Source organism: Schistocerca piceifrons, chromosome 3 (assembly GCF_021461385.2).
Source record: "Schistocerca piceifrons isolate TAMUIC-IGC-003096 chromosome 3, iqSchPice1.1, whole genome shotgun sequence".
Taxonomy (NCBI): domain Eukaryota; kingdom Metazoa; phylum Arthropoda; class Insecta; order Orthoptera; family Acrididae; genus Schistocerca; species Schistocerca piceifrons.
In genome coordinates, this window is record NC_060140.1 from 733,322,255 (window position 1) to 733,343,147 (window position 20,893).

Sequence of the window (20,893 nt, forward strand, 5' to 3'; positions counted from 1 at the left end):
TCAGCTGACTGGGGCAGGTAGTATCAGCACATCTGCTTAGTAGACCGTGCTAGTTCAGAGAAATCTCGGCGTCTCAGGGCTGGCGAATATTAAAGGACTCCTAGCGTCACTGGAAAGCGTCTGTGAACGTTTTGTGTCTAAACAAGAGTTGTTCCCCGTGACGTGAATTATCACCAGTAGACGTTTGTCGCAAACATTCTTAGACATCCTTCAGGAACCAATACACAGGAAATGATGAAAACCATCTATGAATGTGAAAATGAAGTGCGGCAGGGAGGTGGTGTTGAGTAGTAGGATACTGGGCCATAATTTTATTAACAAATTTAATAAAAAATAAACCATTTTTCACTGTCACATTAAAAAGATCTAAAATAGCTTCAGCAACTACCTCCAGAAGTTAAATACCGTACTAGTGACCTTTTGTTTTTCAAGAACGGCAACTGATGGTAGAATTTACAAAAGCGCAATAATAACATTTAAGAAAAGATTTTAAGAAAAGAATATTAAGAAAAATTTTGTGAAATGCTGACATTAAATCCAAGCCTCAACACAGATGTTTAATATCAACAATATGGCCTTTAGCAACGCATTCCAAATTTAAGCTTTAGAAACCTACAGAAATGGTTAACAGTCCCTTCACATCGGACATCCATTGGCAAGTGAAACAGATGGCATATAATTAGGAAGTACAAGCCATCCAAGTAAATAGGCTGATGACTTACATAAAAACAATCAATGGGTCGTTCAGATTAGGTGCTCGTGTACGGCCAAAACAACATTCGGATTGATTGGTCAGCTGAGTTTTTAGACTCTCGCTGCAGTACGATTAACGGAGGAAGCAACTGCTTTAGAATGAACCATTTCTTTTATTCAAGACCCTTTCAGTGGAGCTCACAATATAAACCACATGTGTACTCAAGCCATCTTTCAACATATAAAATACCATTTAAAAAGTTTAGAAAAAAGTACAACACAAAAGACATTGGAGAAATTTCAGAAAAAGCCAGTAGCAATCTGATATCACGTTATGTACTGCTTAATTTAGATAACACAAGTTAGTGCGGCCAAATCCAGGCAAGAGGTTTCCAAACCGCCAGTTTAATAGTTTAAATTACACAGTTAAATGACTTTAACAGGATCACTTCAAAAGTTCACAAAAACTGCTTTACAGACGACGATGTGTAACCAAAAAGATAAGTAAGAGAATGGTCTTTTCATACAGCAATAGTAATTGAATGCCTACGGTAATTCCCAGGGAGCAGGAACATTAGTCAACAATCAACCAATCAATAGCAAAGATGGCTGCCGAGTGAGATCACAGGTATTTTCTTCGTCCGCTAAAAGAAATTACTTAAGAGGAAATAGTGCCAAATTCAAATTTTCTTTCTTTTGTATACTTGCTGTAGTGCCCGTTCGTGCCACACAACTGAATATTAGCGCCCCAGCAGAGCTTGTTCTTGAAAAAACTTGTTCTTTAGCTGAATAATCGCAACATAACCAGAAATTTTCCGTGACGTAAACACAAAAAATTCTATTCAAGTTTTCTTGATCGTGACAAATTCGTTTAAAAAGACAGCTGCTAGTTTCATCAGTATCTATTGTCGCAATAAAAATGTAATTAAACGTTTCTAAATTGTATTTAACTAACACGTTTCGTATTGTTTACTAGTTAGATAGACGCGATCTAGTCCTAAATTTTCTGAGTTATAAACATTTAAAAACCTGACCAAACACGCCTGATAACCTAAATTCACTAAAAGCAAATTAATTACAAATTCATTCTTCTGTCATTGTGTCTCTAAATCAGTACAAAAACAACAACCACCGCACATAAGACCATTGTGTAGTTTTTTGCTTACAAACAGCCAATCTCGCGTTCTTGACAAATTTAAAACATTCTTTAAACTTAATTATTCTTTCGAAACTGACCATTAGTGAGAAATGTGGGAGCTGTTATAGGGTAGTGAGTAGAGGGATTTGTTGCCAATCTTTTAGGAAATATTTTCACTGGGGCGGATGCAGTGGAGAGAATGTTGGGAGGAGAGAAGAGGCTCTCTCCTGGAACTGCAGAGAATGCAGTAGGAACATTTTGATAGGGGAACAGGAAAGGAAAATCTGGGCCCTTCAGGCACAGTTGGAGGAAGCAAGGAAGGAACTCATAAGGATCAAGGGAGATGAGGGGGATTGCTCCTACTAACTTTCTTCAATATTGGTGTGGCCTGTACTACTTTTTACTGTCTTTGAGTATGGATCTTTCGTCGAGCGAGAGGTTGTATATGATTAAGTATAGAGCTATTGCATCAGCACGTTCTGAAAGGAACAGAGTTGGTAAACAGTCTGGACTGGAAGAATAGTTTTTATTAAGTAATTTAAGTTGCTTCACTACCCCGAGAATATCTACTTCTAAGCTACTCCTGTTGGCACGTGATGTTAGTTAGATTTCCGAAATATTTACTTCATCTTCTCTGGTGAAGGAATTTCGCAAGGCTGTGATTAGTAACTCTGGTTTCGCAGCACTCTGGTCGATAGTATTTCCATTGCTATCGCGCATAGAAGGTACTGATTGTGTCTTGTCGCTACCATACTTTACATACGACCAGAATCGCTTTGGACTTTCTGTTGGATTTCGAGATAAAGATTCGTTATGGAAACTATTACAAGCTTTGAATTCCGCTCTAAATTTTGAGGTTCTGAAAACTAATTTTTTGAATAGGTGTATTTTTCGTTTATTTTTAGGAGATTGGGAGTTACAATTTTCAATATCGTTACGATGACCCTGTGTTTACTAATCTCTGTATCCGTTTTCATGTTCGTTATTAGCTCAGGATTATTTGTTGCTAAGAGGTCAACTGTGTTCTCACAACTGTTTACTATTCGCGTGGGCTCATGAAAACTTGCTCGAAATAATTTTCAGAGAATCCACTTAGCACAATTTCGGATTATGTTTTATGTGTACCTTCGGGTTTAAAGATTTATTTTCGCCTATATATCGAGGGTAAATTACAGTAACCAACAGCTATAATTATATGAGTCCAGTACGAGTTTGAAATTAAACTCAAGTTTTCTTTGAAACATTAAGGAATTATATCATCTGAGGTGTGTGGTCGTAAAAGAATCCAATTATTATTTTATTCCGTTTGCCAAGAATGACCTCCGGCCATACTAACTCACAGGAACTCTCTGCTTCAATTTCGCTACAAGGTAAACTACCTCTAATAGCAACAAGGACGCCACGGCCACTGTTTTTAGCCTGTCCTTTCGGAACACTGTTAGGTCCTTCGCAGAAATTTCGGCTGAGTTTATCTCTGCCTTTAGTCAACTTTCAGTGCCTATAACGAGTTGAGCATCAGTGCTTTCTGTTAGCACTTGGAGCTGTAGTACTTTTCCAACACAGCAACGACAGTTTACAACTGTTATACGGATGGTTATTATACGTTCATCCTATGTTCGACATTAATCCTTTGTGATTGAAGCCCTTTTTGTATTTTCCCGAGACCCTCTGACCAAAAAAACCACCCAGTCCCGTCGCACGCCCCTGCTAGCTATGTACCCCCGTCTTGCGTGTGGTGGACTCGTGACCTATTCAGCAGAACCTGAAACCCAACTAATCTATTGCGCAAGTCGAGGAATCTGCAACCTACATGGTCACAGAACCGTATGAACCTCTGATCCAGACCCTCGATTCAGCTCGGTTCTGTACCAAAGGTCCCCAATCCCTCCTGTCGACTATGCTGCAATTTGTGAGCTCTGCCTTCATCTCGCAAGCAAGACTGGCAGCCATTACCACTTCTGTCAGCCACTCGAAACCACAGAGAATCTCTTCTGATACAAAGTGACACATTTCATTGGTACCGACTTGAGCCACTACCTGCAGTTGGCTGCACCCTGTGCTCTTCATGGCATCTGGATGAAAACTGTTCCATGTCTGGACTGACTCAACCTGGTATGCACACAGAGTGCACATTGGCTTTCTTGCCCTCCTTGGCAACTATGTCCCTAAGTGGCCCCACCCTGCATAACATAGGAGCTCCCAGCTGCCAATAATCCCACTCTCTACAATCGTCTGGATCTTGCACGCCAAGAAGTTCCCTGTGAATAAGGAGAAACGACTGCATATGGCTGAGTGACAATGCCAGCCACAGACAGAACCTGGAATCTGTTTCTCACACTAACCGGGGTGTCCTTACATGTGGTCCGCTGGGGAAGTCTTTCGCCACCTGCCACGCTCTGAGGCGACTTCCCACTCGACCACAGTGCAAGCAGTAAATGGGTTGGTCACTGGTGGCGGCCGATTGGCGGACTCAGACGTGCTGGACATCCGTTGGATGCGCGCTGCTGGTCCATAACAGTGATGCCCATCCACTGCAGCTTCAAGCTGTGTAACCCAAGCCATCACAGCCTGGAGCTGACAACGAAGTGTCATCAACTCGGCTAGCATCCACATACAGCCATCACAGTCCCTATCCATACTAAAGGCCATGGAAGACTACGCTACACAGACAAACAAGTACAATCGACATGCGCTACGGAACTCAACTGTGGATACGGAGGAAAACGCAAGAACCGTGTCTAATAAATTATATTACCAAGCAGAGAATCAAAAACTGAGCTACCAAAGCACTCAGGTGAGACTAAATAATTCGCTCCTGATTAGGAAATGGTAGTATGCCACAAAATCTGTTTACTTTCCGACGCAAACGAAAACGTGAGAACTGTGTCCAATAAATATTAAATTAAGATGCACAAACTCAAGAAACTAACCTATCAAAGCACACAGATGAAACTATACAATTCGCTCCTGGTTACGAACTCGTAAAATGTCACAAAATCGGTTACTTCCCTGTGGCTGCTTGTGTCTCGGTAGGCTACTACGACGTATTACCTGACTAACGCCAACAAGCTGTGACTAGCTTTCAGAAGAATTCTGTTCTGATCAAAATTCTTCGAGGTAGCACTCTTTCATTCCAGTAGATGTACGTCTTCTGTTTTCTCTTCTCTTGCTTTTCCTGCTACTGAATTCCACTTTTCTGACCCCTCTCATTTTGGAATTTTGTATGACCGTTTGTTTTACGATGTGTTATGTGGTTGTGAGCTGCACACTATTTGTTGTTGACACTTTGGAAAGTCTGCGTTACTACACCAACAAGACAGAAAACTTCATTCACAACGTGGTCATGGGCCCCACAGTTACTCCTTTCTGCCATACTGTGACGTGTTCACATGGACTCATCTTACTGTGTTCATTCCATACAAACAACCAGTACAAACACACTTATCCAATACCACGATTTACTATAGTCGGAAGCGTCACATGAGCGCCTGTTATTGGTTTTATATCACCTATGGTGCTCCAAATCATCCTCGCTGTTTTTTTAAGCAAGAATTTTATATTTTGTTATGTGAGCTTATTATTTTTATGTCATTGTTAATGTACAAAGTGCTTTCTTCTCCGCCACCATTGGCAGCTGCCGATTATGAGGACAACGTTGCTGCTGACAGCCGCCTGCCTGCTGACGCTGGGTGACAGGTGTCTGGGGGCCAGGATCCTGGCAGCGGTGCCGACCCCCTCCATCAGCCACCAGCTGCCACTGAGGACGGTGCTGCTGGAACTGGCCAGGCGGGGCCACCAGGTCACGTTCATCACGACCCACCCAGTTCACGTAAGCCAGCCAGCATTCTGTGAATTCGTCTTTAACAAAATTCGACTTTTCTCAGTCTGTATGAGGGAAAAAAATCGAGAGATCCATTAAATATTCCTTATGCGACAGTAACAAATGGCATTTAATCTGATGGAATTACATTTTCCTCGAGACATATGACCCTCAACTTTATCTTCGATAATGATGGAAGTTGAAGAGATGAATTAAAAGATTTGAACGCAGGTCGTCTGTTTATTATGCAGATTGATAAACATTACATCACCATAACAGTATGGCTAAGACCGCTGCATTGACCACTCTATATATATAATATATATATGTCTCACGGAAAATATAATTTCATGAGATCAATAGATCTGCTGGAATTACATACAAAGCTGGGGTTGTGTTCCAGTACTAGAGAAGCTCAGCAATGATGATAGTTTAAGAAGTGGAAAGTGACCTGAAGGCGTGAACTTGTGTTTGGGAGAGCATTGGACTTGGGGGAGTCCACGCAGTTCCGTTAGCTGCACTGCTACGGTGGTATAATGGTTAGCTTATGCGTATAATAAACTGGGGCGCTGGGTTGCACTCGCGGCCATGCAACAAATTTTAGTCAAAAATTCCTAGGGGACCAAACTGCTGAGGTCATCAGTCCCTAGACTTACACGCTATTTAAACTAAGCTAAACTACCTTATGATAAGAACAGCACACACGCACCCATGCTGGAGGGAGGCCTCGAACCTCCAGGGAGTGTGGCCGCGCAATCCGTGACATGGCGCCTCAAACCGCACGGCCACTACGCGCGGCAAATTTTAAACCATCTTAAGCTTCTATCATTACCCAATTCGCATTTGATTATTATAACGTATCCAGGAATAGGTCAAGAGGTAATCTGCGTTGATTGACGCTGTGAGCAACAAAATACGATTGGAGAATGAGGGGTAACTTTACATTAGCATTATGTTATAAAAGTCATACAGATGCCGTTAAAAAAATTTAATCGGAAATGAACAAAGGAGCTACTGCAGGCAGTCAAAGAATTTAATACATGAACAGAATGTTATATAATGATTTTAATTACACACTGCAGGAAAAAAGTAGTAAACCCATTTAGAGTTTCCCAATTGACTCAAGATTTATTGTTGCAACAGTGACCATGGAGAACATTAAATTATTACATTTACAGATCAGTGGCACAACGAGTTCTGAGGTAGCTGAAACAACCATATTAGTACGTGATGTGGCTTCCACGGACGGCAATGCAGACGCTGACTTTGGCATCCAGTCGATCGTACAGATGGCCAATACTGTCCTGGGATCCGTTACGCCACGCCAGCTCGACCAGTTCACGTAGTTCTGTAAGAGTTGTTGGGTGGCGAGTCACGCGACGCACTACGTGTCCCATCATATCCCATAAGCGCTCAATTGGAGCCAAGTCCAGAGATGATACTGAACATGGAAGTTGTTGCACGTCTTACACATCATGTTGAGTTTCACAGGCAGTGTATGGCAGAGCATTGTCCTGTTACAACAACACATCCACTTCCTATTGTAAGAATGGCAAAAGAATGGGTCTAACAAATTCTGCACGTACCGAGCGCTAGGTAGTATTCCTCCAGAAACACCGAAAGTGAAAGAGTTTTAGCTTATCGCATCCCAGATCATAAGGCCTGATGTGGGGCAGTATGTCTTGGACCAATGCACTTTATGAGACAGCGCTCACCAGGTTTACATCGTAAGCACAAACGACCATCACCTGCGTGCAGGTAAAATTTGCTTTCATCGCTGAAGACCACGGCGCGTTGATCCCTCTTCCAAGTGATCCTCTGACGGTACCTGTGGACCCCTGCAAGTCCATGATGTGGCAAGAGTGAAAGACGGTCTAGAGATGTGCATGCCTGATGTCTCACTGCTAATAACTGGTTCGCAACAGTTCGTGTTGACACGTCTGGGCTCACAAGCCCTTCTATCCGTGCTGTGGTAGCTGTACGATCTGCCACAGCTGACCTTACAATACGACGAGCATGGCGAGCATCTGTGGAGCGTGGACATTCAGAACCTCGTCTAGGGGTGTGAAAATGTTCACATGACCTCTGATTACAGTATCATTTCGCAGCTGACACAGCACGTCCAACCTGTGTGGCAATTCTCCGAAAACACCATCCCGTCATTTGGAAGGCCTTAATTTGACCTCTTTAAAACTCGCTTGTTTGGCAGTAGGATACACGAGTGCGTGTCTGTGGCATGATTGCCTTCTTGCTTACACTTTTCCAGCACGCAGAGTCTTCTGGTTGTGAGCATTCCCTATTAAATGGTAGACATATATGTCGCCCTGCTAGCTATGCCACTACGCTATCAGTTGGCAGACGACATTGGAACCATTATCATTACACTACTATACTTCAGATGGCTTATGCCACCATTGGACCAACATCGATGTCTTCTCTCCGGGTGCACGAATATTTTTTCAGTAGTGCATAATCCTTAAAATATCAGTGATGCTCTCAGTTATGTATCATTATGAATTCCTTATTACTGTAGTAACGTATCGTGAGCAACGTACACAATGTCACTTGACGTAGTACACTGTCTGTTGCAAAGTATCGGGACACTCCTATGTGAAGTGGAATGAACCAGTAGATGTGACGAGAGGCGGACACACCAGTATAAAAGGAGGTGGGATGTTGTATGTCGTCAGTAAGGTATCGGTCGGTCGGGTGATCTCGGTGACTTTGAACGTGGACAAGTCATTTGGTGTCACCTGAGCTACAAATCCAGTATGGACAACCAACCCTTTGAAAGATGTCCAAGTCGACTGTAGGTCATGTGACTGTGAGGTGGAAACGAGGAGGAACAACCACAACTACACCAAAACCAGGAAACCCATATATGCTCAAAGAGATAGACCGTCGAGCACTGCTGAAGGTGGTTCTAAAAAATCGCTTGAAATCAGACGAAGGAATCACTCGTGTGTTCCAGACTGCTACTGGCAGTCCAGGTTACACAACGACTGTGCGTAAGGAGTTAAAGCGAACGGGGCACGATGGTCGAGTAGCTCCTCATAAGCCACAAATTTATGTAGTCGTTGCCAAGCGGTGCTTGAGGTTGTGTAAAGAGAGACGTCACTGGAAACGAGTGGTTTGCAATGACGAATCACACTATACTCTGTAAAATCCAAAGGAAGGGTTTAGATTTGGGAAAGAATGATATCTGAGATCATGTGTAGTGTCTAACAACCGTACCACAACAAAGGTCAAAAATTAATTATGATTGTAGTGTTGCTCACGCTGCTAAATATTGCATTTTCGGGCAACAACAAAGTGTCATTAGAGCACAGTTAATAAAGTCATTTCTTGAAATAATGAGTAAACTGGTCACTCATCTTTTCGTGTTTCCCACGCTGGTCTCGTTGTGAACTCATGGCTCAATCGTCGAAAATCTAGGTAGTGATGATTACAAGCTCGGGTACAAAGAAGCCTAGGTGTTATTCTGCGATATTCAAAAGTTTTATAGATGTGTTTCATAAACCATTCTTGAAGATCAAACTTTTGCAAGTTAGGACAATAGTGATGTAAAAATGTAATCAGCACTCCGAATTTAAGTTACACTTATTTTTTATTACTTTTGTTGGAACATCACTTCACAATATAAAATATACTTGAAAATATCTTCCTCACTGTTAAAGTTCACATTTCATGAACTGACTACAATTTGCGTCTTTTCAACATGACGACCAAGACTTGACACTCTAATAACCGCTCACGCGCCCAAAAATCAGGGTTACAAGTACGTCAAAGATCATAGTGACAAAAGAAAGAATATACATAAGAATAATATCATTGCAATATAAACATATCGATGTATCAAAGTACCTCTACATTAATGAAATCAAATCTGAATGTTATCACAGAAATATGTTAACTATTTTACAGAAACACAGTAGAATATTGCTGTTATCGAGAGGTTGAGGAGAGGTGCCGTAATGGTTACGTAATTCAAGTACCATTACAAGTGGCAACAGCGAAATACTGGGTGGTGTAACGTTATGGTGCTGTTTTTCGTCGTTAGGGAGTAGTTCCCCAACTGCGTTTGAGAAAACGTTGAATGTGGGTAGATGTGAACACGTTCTACAGCACTGTGTCTCCGTCTACTAGAGGAACAGTTCGGAGACGATGACTGAATCAGCGTGACAGTGTACCGTGTCATAAAGCATCATCTGTGAGACAATGGTCTGTGGACAGTAATACTCCTGAAATGGATTAGCCTGCTTAGAATAGTGATCTGAACTCAGTGGGACATCTTTCATGTCGACTTTGCTCCAGATACCAGCGTCCAACATCACTAATCGTCTAGCTTCGGTTCTTTAGAAAGAAGGTTTTGCCATTCCTCCACAGACTTTCAGACACTTCACTGAAAGCGTACCCAAGACACTTCAATTGTGGACACATACCATATTAATGTCCACTAATGTGTGTCCACATAATTTTTATCAAATAGACCCAGCGGTTTACGCCCTCTGAGACACACCTCCAGTGGCCCTGGACTACAGGTGTCTCTGCCACCGCGATCCAGAACGCCAATCGGCTGACACAAAGCTCACTCGCACTCAGAGCCGCTTTGCTATGAGACGCTACGCAGATGTGCCGCAGCTCTGACACCGTCCTTCGTGCTTTAGTTCAGAGAGCCTCATCGTTTTGCTGTTGTAATAGCTGGAATTACTTCCGCCACATTATTTATAATGACTCTTCGTATGCTAGCAGAAGGTAAACTTAAGTAAATCTTCTGCTTACTGTGTTAACTGGTTCACTAATTATTTTCGCTGCTGTCCAGCTTTCCTATGACGCACCATTCTGTAGCCCACCTTTCCTTACGTAGCATTCGAAGTCGTACACAACACTGGTCACGAGCTAATTGATGGTGAGCTAACAGAGACGCACATGTAGCCGCCCGCTGATGTTTGTGAGTTTGCCTGAGAGCATGCTGTACCTATACATCCTATTTTTGAACCTTCCCCGCTGCATGCAAATGTCGCACGATGGTGGAATGATCCCAGTTCATTACATTTGCCAGTTCTCGAGCACACTGATCTGGATCATTGGGGATGATAGTGTTTCAGTGATCTTCATTAAACTTCCAATGTCTTCCTGAACGCGAAGCCCCTTAAAACCAGAAAATCATTTCTTGTTGTGCTCCGTCCATACATGTACTCTGCCCATACACGGCACAAATATTTTTGGCTATCTCCTCTGCTGTCCCGCCCGCGCTGCCGACGTCCCTCTATTGAACTCAAATGGAAGATTATGTCGGAAATGTTATTTATTAATTTTTTTATTTTACGTTCCTAGTTCCGTAGCATCAAATTTAGGAGTAAATCTGCGTGGTCATGGAACGTGTCAGTATATGAAATTGCAACAGAAAAGTAATAATAGATAAACTAAAATATTTATAAAGCCCAAAAAGACGACAAACTATAAGTTTATATAAATGCAGTCAACACAGGAATCAACTTAATTTTTCAAGGAAATTCCCGACAGAATAGAAGGAGTGACTCGTGAGGAAAATATTCAGTTTTTATTTGAAAATTCGTGGGTTGCTGCTAAGATTTTTGAATTCTTGTGGTAGCTTACTGACAATGGATGCAATGGAATAATGCTTGCCTTTCTAGAGAAGAATCAAAGAAGTTAGATCCAAACGAAGATTTGTGTCCTGAGTGACAGCTGATAATTCTTGTGAATAAGCTGATAATGTTAACAAGAAACGGCAAAAACCCAGACTAATGAATAGGGGTCGATAAGAAGTTCGCGAACTTACACGAATTATTGCCATAATCGCCCGTTTCTGAGCCAAAAATTCTCTTTGAGAATGGAAAGAGTTACCCAAATATAATACGGTCCGTCATAAGCGAATGAAAATAAGCAACGTAGACTACATATCGTGTTGAACTATCACTTACTTCAGATACCTTTCGAATAGTAAAACTTGCAGCATTAAGTCTTCGAACAAGATCTTGAACATCGGCTTTCCACGACAGTTTGCTATATATCTGAACACCTAGAAATTTGAAATTTTCGGTCTCACTAATCATATACGCATTAAGTGTAATCAAAACGTCAGGGTTTGTTGAATTGCGTGTTAGAAACTGTAAAACCTGAGTCTTACTGTGATTCAGTGTTAGTTGATTTCCAACATGCCATGAATTTATTTTTTGAACTACACTATTTGAAACAGTACCAACATTGCACACACCGTCCTTTACAACCAAGCTAATGCCACGACCAAACAAATATTTTAGAATCTCGTGTGGTGCTAGAAGGCAAGTCATTTATGTAAATAAGGAAGGGGAGTGGCCGCAGCACTGATGCCTGGGGCATCCTATTTAACTGTGCCCCACTCGGATCATTGCCATTCTCAATACTGATGAGAATGACCTTTTGCTGTCTGTTCGTAAAGTAAGAGGTGAACTAATTGTGAGCTGCTTCGCATATTCCATAACGGTCCAACTTCTGGAGCAATATTTTGCAATCAGCGTTATCAAACGCCCTAGTTAATTCAAAAAAGATGCCTAGCGTTCGAAACATTTTGTTTAATTCATCCAGAACCTCACAGAGAAAAGATATTATAGCATTTTCAGTTGTTAAATCACTTCTAATACAAACTGTACATTTGACAGCAAATTATGTGGAACGAAATGATCAGTTTTCCCTACATAGACATCCTTTTCAATTACTTTAGTAAACACTGATAGCGTAGAAATAGGTCTAAAATTGTCTAAATTATCGTTCTCTCCCTTTTCATAAAGCGGCTTCAATGAGTGCTTTAATCTCTCAGGAAACCGACCACTCCTAAAGGAAGATTTACAAATATGGCTAAGTGCAAGGCTAACATGTGCAGCATAGTATTTTAGTACTCTGCTAGAAACTCCATCATATCCACGGGAGTCCTTAGTCTTAAGTGATTTAATTATTGACTCAGTTTCCCCTTTGTCATTGTCATGGAGGCGTATTTCAGATATGAGTCCCGGAAAGCCGTTTTCCAAAACAGTTATATGATTCCCTGTAGAAACTAACTTTTTATTTACTATGTTCAAAAAGTGATTGTTAAATACAGTGCGGATATATGATTTATCAGTAACAGAAACGTTATTAGTACATAGTGACTTTGTATCCTCGGTCTTGTGCTGCTGACGAGACACTTCCTTAACGACTGACCATATGGTTTTAATTTTATCCTGTGAATTAGTTTTTCTTTTTGCATGCCACATACTCTTTGCCATCGTAATAACAATTTTAGCACCTTACAGTACTGATTGCGATGGGCTACTGAAGCTCGATTTTGATGTAATTCCCACTTCGTTCCACATGGCATCCTTATCTGACCAGTCAGGCTCCCAGGCTCCTTTTACTACTAGTACCCTGCTTTGAATGTTCTAATGGCAAGCAGCAATCAAAGAGCATGAGTAATGTGTCAAGGAAAGCAGTATATTTATCATCTATGTTATCAGCACTATAATCATTCTGCCACTCTTGTTCCTTAACGAGGTTTAAAAAAACACTCTATTGCCACTGGATTAGCTTTTCTACGCGTTTTATTATTATATACATCGTTTGTTTGAGTACAAAAACCTTCTAGTGTTAAAATTTGTGCATCATGGTCTGAAAGACCAGTTACATTATTACGCTTTTGCGCAAGAAGAATAAATAGAAATATTGCGTATGGTTGCGCTACTGTTCCCTGCGCCCTAGTTGAAAAAAATACATTCTGCATCAGATCATATTAATTTAGATCTTCCAACACCCTTTTTCTTGCACAATCACGCACAAAATTAATACTGAAGCCACCACGTACAATTTATTTTCGGTCTTCCTATAAAGTGAACAAAGAACCGTGTCTAACCTGAGCAGAAACGCTCTGAAGTCAGAGTTAAGAACTTATAAAATAATAACAATTGAAAGTTAAGTCTCATTAAATTTAGGTATCCCTGCACAACATAAAAATGAGTGTTCAAAGCAATGGTCTGACACATCTATGGATACAAATGGAATACTGCTTTCACTTACATGGCCACTCCCCCATTCTGCAAAGAACTCCTTGAAAAAGAACCAGCTAATCTGTACTGGTCAATAAAGCCTCTGGACTGCGTTATTATTCAGGTGGTGCTCTTTTATACCAATAATGTCAGAGTCAACATCTATAAGCAGTTCACTAACTTTGTCTCAAATACCTCTCATATTTTGATGAAATATGTTAATTCCTTCACTACTTGGATACCTGACTTTCTTTGAAGGTGGTTCCTTTGTTCGGCAGACTTTCTTTAAGCAGCGATAACTATCAGCTGACTTTAGTCTAAAAAATGTGCATCTATAACACTAACTACTACAGGAATTTTCCCATGACTGATCCCACCAACGCACACTAAACTATCACCTGTAAGCTTTACGTCCAAGTCCCACACCTACTGATGTGCAGGCCATGCCTAGTGAAACCAAATCTATAGATTTTCCCAATTGCTACTCCACTTCCTAGTGTCCACAGGTCCAATCACTATCTCCAAGCGGCAAAATAACAATATGTAAACTCAAACAGCAACAGTGAACTACAAATAAAAAAAATAGATAAATAAATCCACAGCATACAGTATACCAAACTGCAAAACAAAAAATTTACGAAGTTTTGCACCAACCTTATTTCGTTCTGCTGCTACAATATAGTGAAATAGTACATAACCACATCTCAGAAACACGTCTGTAAACAAGTACAGTGAATAAACTAGTTACATATTGTATTGAGTTATATTGCATAAAACATTTTTTTAATATGTTGGTACATTATAGTTGATTGCTGTGTTCTCATCGTCTCAACTCAATATACATTTCCCTATTTGTTTCAGGCTACCATTGCAAACTACACTGAGGTTGACCTTTCAGAGAGTTATAGAAACTTCATAGAAAATTTTGACCTTAATGAACTGCCAGATGCAACGTCTCCTGTGGCATTTTTTCAAATGCTTCTTGACGGGGCGAGATATGGCTGCCCGTTTCAGTTTGGTTTGACACCTATGAAAGAGTTCTTGAAGTAAGTTCAATTATCTTTGTTTGCTGTTCTGCAAAAAAAAAATGAAGTGTTCTGAGAGTCAAAATAGACCGTGCCCTGTTCCTCTACATGTGGATGTGTATTTCGTGTTCTCCAGTTCGTGGCATATGCCGTCATCGGATCAAAATCGACGCCGTCTTTGCAGGTGTACTATTTTTTTCCGGCAGTGTAGAATGTATCCATCTGATGATGAACAGAGTGTTCGAACCTGATAATGGCGAGAAACAATGAAACTTTTTAAAAACATATCATCACTTATTCTTCAAAAAATGGCTCTAAGCACTATGGGACTTAACAGCTGAGGTCATCAGTCCCCTAAACTTAGAATTACCGAAACCTAACTAACCTAAGGACATCACACACATCCATGTCCGAGGCAGGATTCGAGCCTGCGACCATAGCAGCCGCGTGGTTCCGGATTGAAGCTCCTAGAACCGCTCGATCACCGCGGGCGGCTCACTTATTGTGCCAAAGAAATTCGTGTTACGTTGACAGACACAAACAGAATCTTGGTTTACCTACCTATAGATCCGATAATACCAACACAATCAGTGCCCGTGTTTAAGTTATCCGTGGCCAGTTCCCGGGCTTAGACTGTGAGCTAATTGGCCGAGGGCAGCTACCGCATACCCACCGTGTGAAGCGTGATTCCGAGATACGCACGTCTAATGGAACTTAGTGTGCCAGTCCTGTGCACTCAGTAAAAACACTGGCGGCATTGTGATGACTATCCTCCTCCTGTAGCAGACATACCTAAATTTTCAGTTAGTAAGCGTGCTTACTTAGTACAGCTGAAAATCATATCATTGCTGTTACGCAGATTTGCATAAAAGGGAAGTGCCGACCAGTTCGGCAAAGTTCACTTGATTGTCTCCATGTGATGCTTCCACAGACTGTACAGCGTGATTCAGATCCACACCGCAGGTCAGTTTTCAGTGCAGCGCCGGTGTTTATGATGTTGTATTATTATCCTATTTGATTTCAACGTCGTAACATCTGATTCTTCGCTTCCTGATGGTATCATAACCATTTTGTTCATGTAAGTAATGTACATCTTGAGGTCACAATAAATAACTTTTAACTTCACTTGTCTTTCAGAGGCAGCTCTAAGTCATGCTTGTTCCTGGGTTCTAGTCATCAGCATTTCGTGCAACCATCAGTCACATCAATACCCAATCTATCAACCTTACGTTTCCGATTATTCACAAGATGACTGTTTATAACACCTAGGAGAATGAGGGAAACAAACAAATGGTCCAGAAGAGAAATTTCAGAGGAAGACGTATTTACAACTGTAATAAAGTAAAAATGGTGATGTGTGCTTCCCTCCAGCTATGCAAATGGAAGACGCGTTAAAGGATTTCTTTGAGACATTATCAAACATGTTGCACCAACAGGGACGCGTGTAAAGTGTAGAGGATGCCTTTATCCAAAAGATCGTGTCAAATGCATAATAATATTTATGTATGTGGCTGCGACGTAACAAAAACGTACCCTGGTCTCACTTAAAGTCTTCGTAGTAATACGAAACACGTCATGATGCAGTGAGGTACACTATCTACTCAGAAGTATATGGGAACCGTTAATGGATATTTATGTGCTATATGTATCCGCCCATCGCGTTTGTGACGGCTTCAACTCTGCTGGCGTCACTTTCAATGAGGTATCTGAATGTCTGTGGAGGACTGCCAGACCATTCATTCTCAACACCCGAAACCAGAGAACGCTCGAGTCTGAAGCGAAGTCAGCTTTCTAACTCATCCCAGATCGGGATTCGGGCAGGCCATTCGTTTATGGAATGATAATGTCCGCAAACCGTTACATCGCAGATGTTGCTTTATTAGAGCGGGCACTGCCATGTGGACAGGAACAGTCATCGTCTCCGAAATGTTGCTCCACTGTATGCAGTACATAAGGCTGTAAATGAGCTCATATCCGACCGCATTTGTGGCTTTCGTAAGCGCAATGATGAGACTTCATCCTAATCACGGAGAACGCGGCCATGCCGTTACACCGCCTCTTCCGTTCACTACACATTACGACAGGTAGCGTTCTCGAGGCATTTCCCAAACCAAAACCCTTCCATCGAACTGTCACAGGGTATAGCGTCATTCGTCACTTCAAATTCTTTGTTTGCAGTAATCTATTGTCCACTGGCGTCACTCTTTACTCAACATCAAGCGTCGCTTAGGACTGACGACATAAATGTATGGTGAGATGCGCGATCACTCTAACCTATTGTTTTTGACTACTTATTGTCAGTCAGTGTGCTAGCTTGACTTCTGCCATCACTTTGAAAGTCATAAGTGATTTATTCCGCTAATTTCGAGCTACATTTCCGTTTCACAAAAAATTCTTCAATGCTCGATGGTTCCTATCCGTCAACTCTGAGGCCTGCCTGTACTTGGTTTCCTGAAGTTACTCCTTGCCATTTCCACTTGACAGTCACGTCGCCAACAATTGATCTTGGCAGCTTTAGCACGGCTGAAATGTACCTGATGCATTTGTTACTCAGATTAAATCCATTGACCGGTGCGTGGTCCAAGCCATTGTGCAACCCTAGACGACCCATTCTGGTGTCGCTACTTCTCAACTGACAACATAGTACTCCCTGTCTGGTTTTATACTAGCGTGTTCACAATTCGTGACATCTAGCGGTCCATCCCTCATCACATACAGGTATCCGGGTATTTCTGATCAGACAGTGTAGATTCGGTATCAGTATGGAGCACGCATCGAACCTCACACCTTTCTACTGCAGTAATGAAATGTTCTTTAGCTGTGTATTAACATAGTTAAAAAACATTGCTGATATATGCCAATAAAAAAACTCAAAAGGTGAAAAACCGCGTAATCAGCTTTCTGTTGAAGGCATACATACACACTATATATAGCCTAGTTACAAACTGGCCAATTCCATTTCTTAAAATTTTTCGGGAGAGGCAAAAAACTTTTTTGCAAGGTTACTATTAGCCTTCCGAGTTGCAGTTTCTTAGCGTCATCAGAATCGTATCTACATCAAAAATTTCAATGAAATATGGAGGTGGCCATGTTTGCAGCTAAGGAATGGAGTTGTCTGCGTAGGTAAGAACTTTAACTGAACTCCGCAAATTGCACTGTTCTAATATCGGAAAATCCTCACTATTGTTCAAATTTGCTATAGGTACTCAAAACTTCCAATTTTATTGAAGAACATGAGATTATTTTACTAACGAAAGTGGTTCTGTTAGCCTATACATTCCGTAATAGTGTTCATTTCGTGAAATTATACAATCACTTCCACGTCATAATCAGCATCACTATTCTGAATTACGCAGTCACAGCGATCAGCTTCTGCAGGCACCTCTTGATTGGTGTCATTTTCATCAATGATCTACTGAAACCATTTCAGTTCCTCACTTTTGTTCCATTGTTCCCCGTAATGTTTTGGAAGCAACTTTGTGACATCTTCTACCTTCAAGGAATTTACTCTGATGCCAGGAACTAGTTCTCTAGGATTTATTTCATTCGGCCTTTCACCTTTCATCATAATTCAGAAAGGCGCTGCAATCTCGAAATTATAGTTGAGCTCTCCACTAACAGTGACTGAGGTTGACTTCCTGGTGAGCACAATTTGTGAAATTTTAAAGTGAAGTGCTCCTGGATCTTTCACACATGTTTTCGCTTCAGCTTTCCCATCCACATCATTCCAGCAAGTATTAAAGAGCTTTACGATTCCATGTTTTCTAAAAACTTCATGGTACTCTTCCACTTGAAGAATTTTCTCCTTTTCCTTTAAATCTCTTTCATTTGTTCCAAACACTATCACTCGGCATGAATGAATGATCAATGACAGAGAAAACAACTTCCATCTTCTGAATGTTCGGCTGAGTACGGGATAACCAGGAAAGACACATTGCAAAACTTTAGTGATCATATTTTGTCCCGGGCAGCCATCCGCTACAAGACGGACACCACTCAAAGTACCAGAATCTACTTTACTCCGTAGTTCATGAGACACTGCAGAAGCCACTTCATCGGACGTTTTCTCCCCCGGGAGCATATCGCAACATTCTCTTTACTTAACGCTAGTTTCCCAGTAACTGTCCAGAAACAACAGTCAAATTACAGTAATACAACTGTCTCGAATAGTATGCAATTTGATCAGGCAGCTTTGGTATGGGTAGATTATTCAACATGTCGAACGATACGATGTACAAACCAGGGGTTTCCTCGTTTAGAAGTTTGTAAAATCCTTTAGCTTGCAGTTTGTGCAATGTCAAACCTGTCTGTAGTTTTTTTATACTTGCGCATCATTATCATGCTTTATTTTCTCTGTTAGTTGCAGGCAAGCAGAACAAACATCTGTGGATGGGGCTTTGAAATTGATATTAAAATTGGTGACAAAACCTTTCCAGAACAATGATTGTGTAACTTTTAGATCATCAGAAACCGATTTCTTGTACATTTCCCACATTTTAGCTATACTTAGAACTTCTTGACCTACAGTAATGTGATTCACTTCCTTTAAACTGTTTGATAAAATTTTCTACAGACCTAATTCTAGTGCTGTAAACAGCCGTCTTTCTATAACCTCCATGAGTTTCAACGGGTATAAGGCATCCTTCTTTCTTGAAACGTTTGAAAATGCCTTCAACTTGATGTTTTGTAATGCCAAGAACTCCTAAAAATGTATTTCTGCGAACCTGTATTCTATTTGCTGCCATGTTCTCAATGGAATATTCAAATGTGTAGCCTTTCTTACCCCGATCTCCACCACTTGGTCGGAGTCTAACTGAACGATTTGATGAGCAGTATTTCATTATGAAAGCATCCTGACCCTGTTTTGCTGATATAGCATAAAATGCTCCGTGAAATTGCTTGATGTCCACCATTTTTAGGAGACTGCACCTCTTCTTTCATCTATGACCACAACTTGGAAATAGTGTTAATTTCATCGGTTCTTACCTATATCCCAACAATGACATTAGACACTAATAAAAACTCATGTTGTAACTAGGTTGTTATAACAGTTTTCTTCTGAAGGAAGATCAACCATAACCTCGTTTTAAAAAATGAACTTCGTCATGTTTGTAATTAGGCTACTGATTATACATATATATATATATATATTCCTAGTGAAGATTATTGTTTTATGAATACACTACAGATGATTCTAGCTAATCGGAACATTAAAATTTTATTTGTGTCTATTTTAACCATGCGTGGAGGTGATGTTGATTCTTTTTATTATCTGTGCGTCATGGAATTATTTCTTTTTATGTAATATCTGTAAACTGATTTCTTCGATGAGCATGTCCCGTTAAGATCTCATGAAAATTATTTTTTGCATTTCAGATTGGAGCAGAAGTATGATGTGTTCATTATAGAGAAATTCGGCTTCACTTGCTATTATGGCTTAGCGCACAAATTGGGATCTCCACCGTTAATTGGATACACTTCTCTTGGACCTACGTCACTTATTCGGAAGACCTTCGGCAGTCCACTTAATCCTTCATACATTCCTGACTACAATCTTGGATACACGGACCACATGACCTTCTGGCAGAGACTGTACAACGCTTACATCTTACTGCGGTCGCTGGACATTGGACAGAGAGTTTTGTATGCGAGAGAGGAAGAGGAACTCAAGAAGTATTCCGGTCCGAACCCACCTACCCTGAGGGAAATAGATCACAATTTCAGCCTCATGTTGGTCAACAATCACTTCAGCGTGAGCTACCCTGTGCCGAACACGCCTAATATCATCGAATTAACTGGACTCCACATCCAGAAGGAGAGGAAGCTGCTGCCAAAGGTATTTACAGTTGTGATATAGAAACTGTGAGCTGTTGCTTTTCGGATTTAGCTGTTTACGCTGGGAAAGGTTCAAAGGCGTACAACATGTCCTCAGAAAATTTTAAAGGTTTTTTGAGGAAATATTTAATATTTATTCACTTCTTCCCATTTGCTTCAGAATTACGAAAATTGCTTCTTCTTACAATGATAACAATCTTACAGTGTTAAAGTCTGATGCATACTTTTTAATGACTTCACTTTGATCTCAAAAGGAACCAGTCAATGTGAGCGCGTATAATAGCCAAATATTTCATTTTTTTCGTGAGTCAGGGGAGGGGGGACTGGCTTCACATCTACTCCCTATACATACACTCTGCAAATG

The 20,893-nt window shown here is 40.9% G+C and overlaps 1 protein-coding gene across 1 annotated transcript in view; it reads left to right on the forward strand.

Annotated features, from left to right (window-relative positions):
- The first annotated feature begins 5,474 nt into the window (after positions 1 to 5,474).
- The window catches only part of LOC124789012 (UDP-glycosyltransferase UGT5-like), a 47,544-nt gene continuing 32,125 nt past the window's right edge, over positions 5,475 to 20,893 (forward strand). Inside the window, exons 1-3 of the mRNA XM_047256299.1 lie at positions 5,475 to 5,660; positions 14,531 to 14,715; positions 20,071 to 20,530. Of these exons, the coding sequence (XP_047112255.1) occupies positions 5,475 to 5,660; positions 14,531 to 14,715; positions 20,071 to 20,530 (831 nt within the window). The remainder of the gene's footprint in view (positions 5,661 to 14,530; positions 14,716 to 20,070; positions 20,531 to 20,893) is intronic.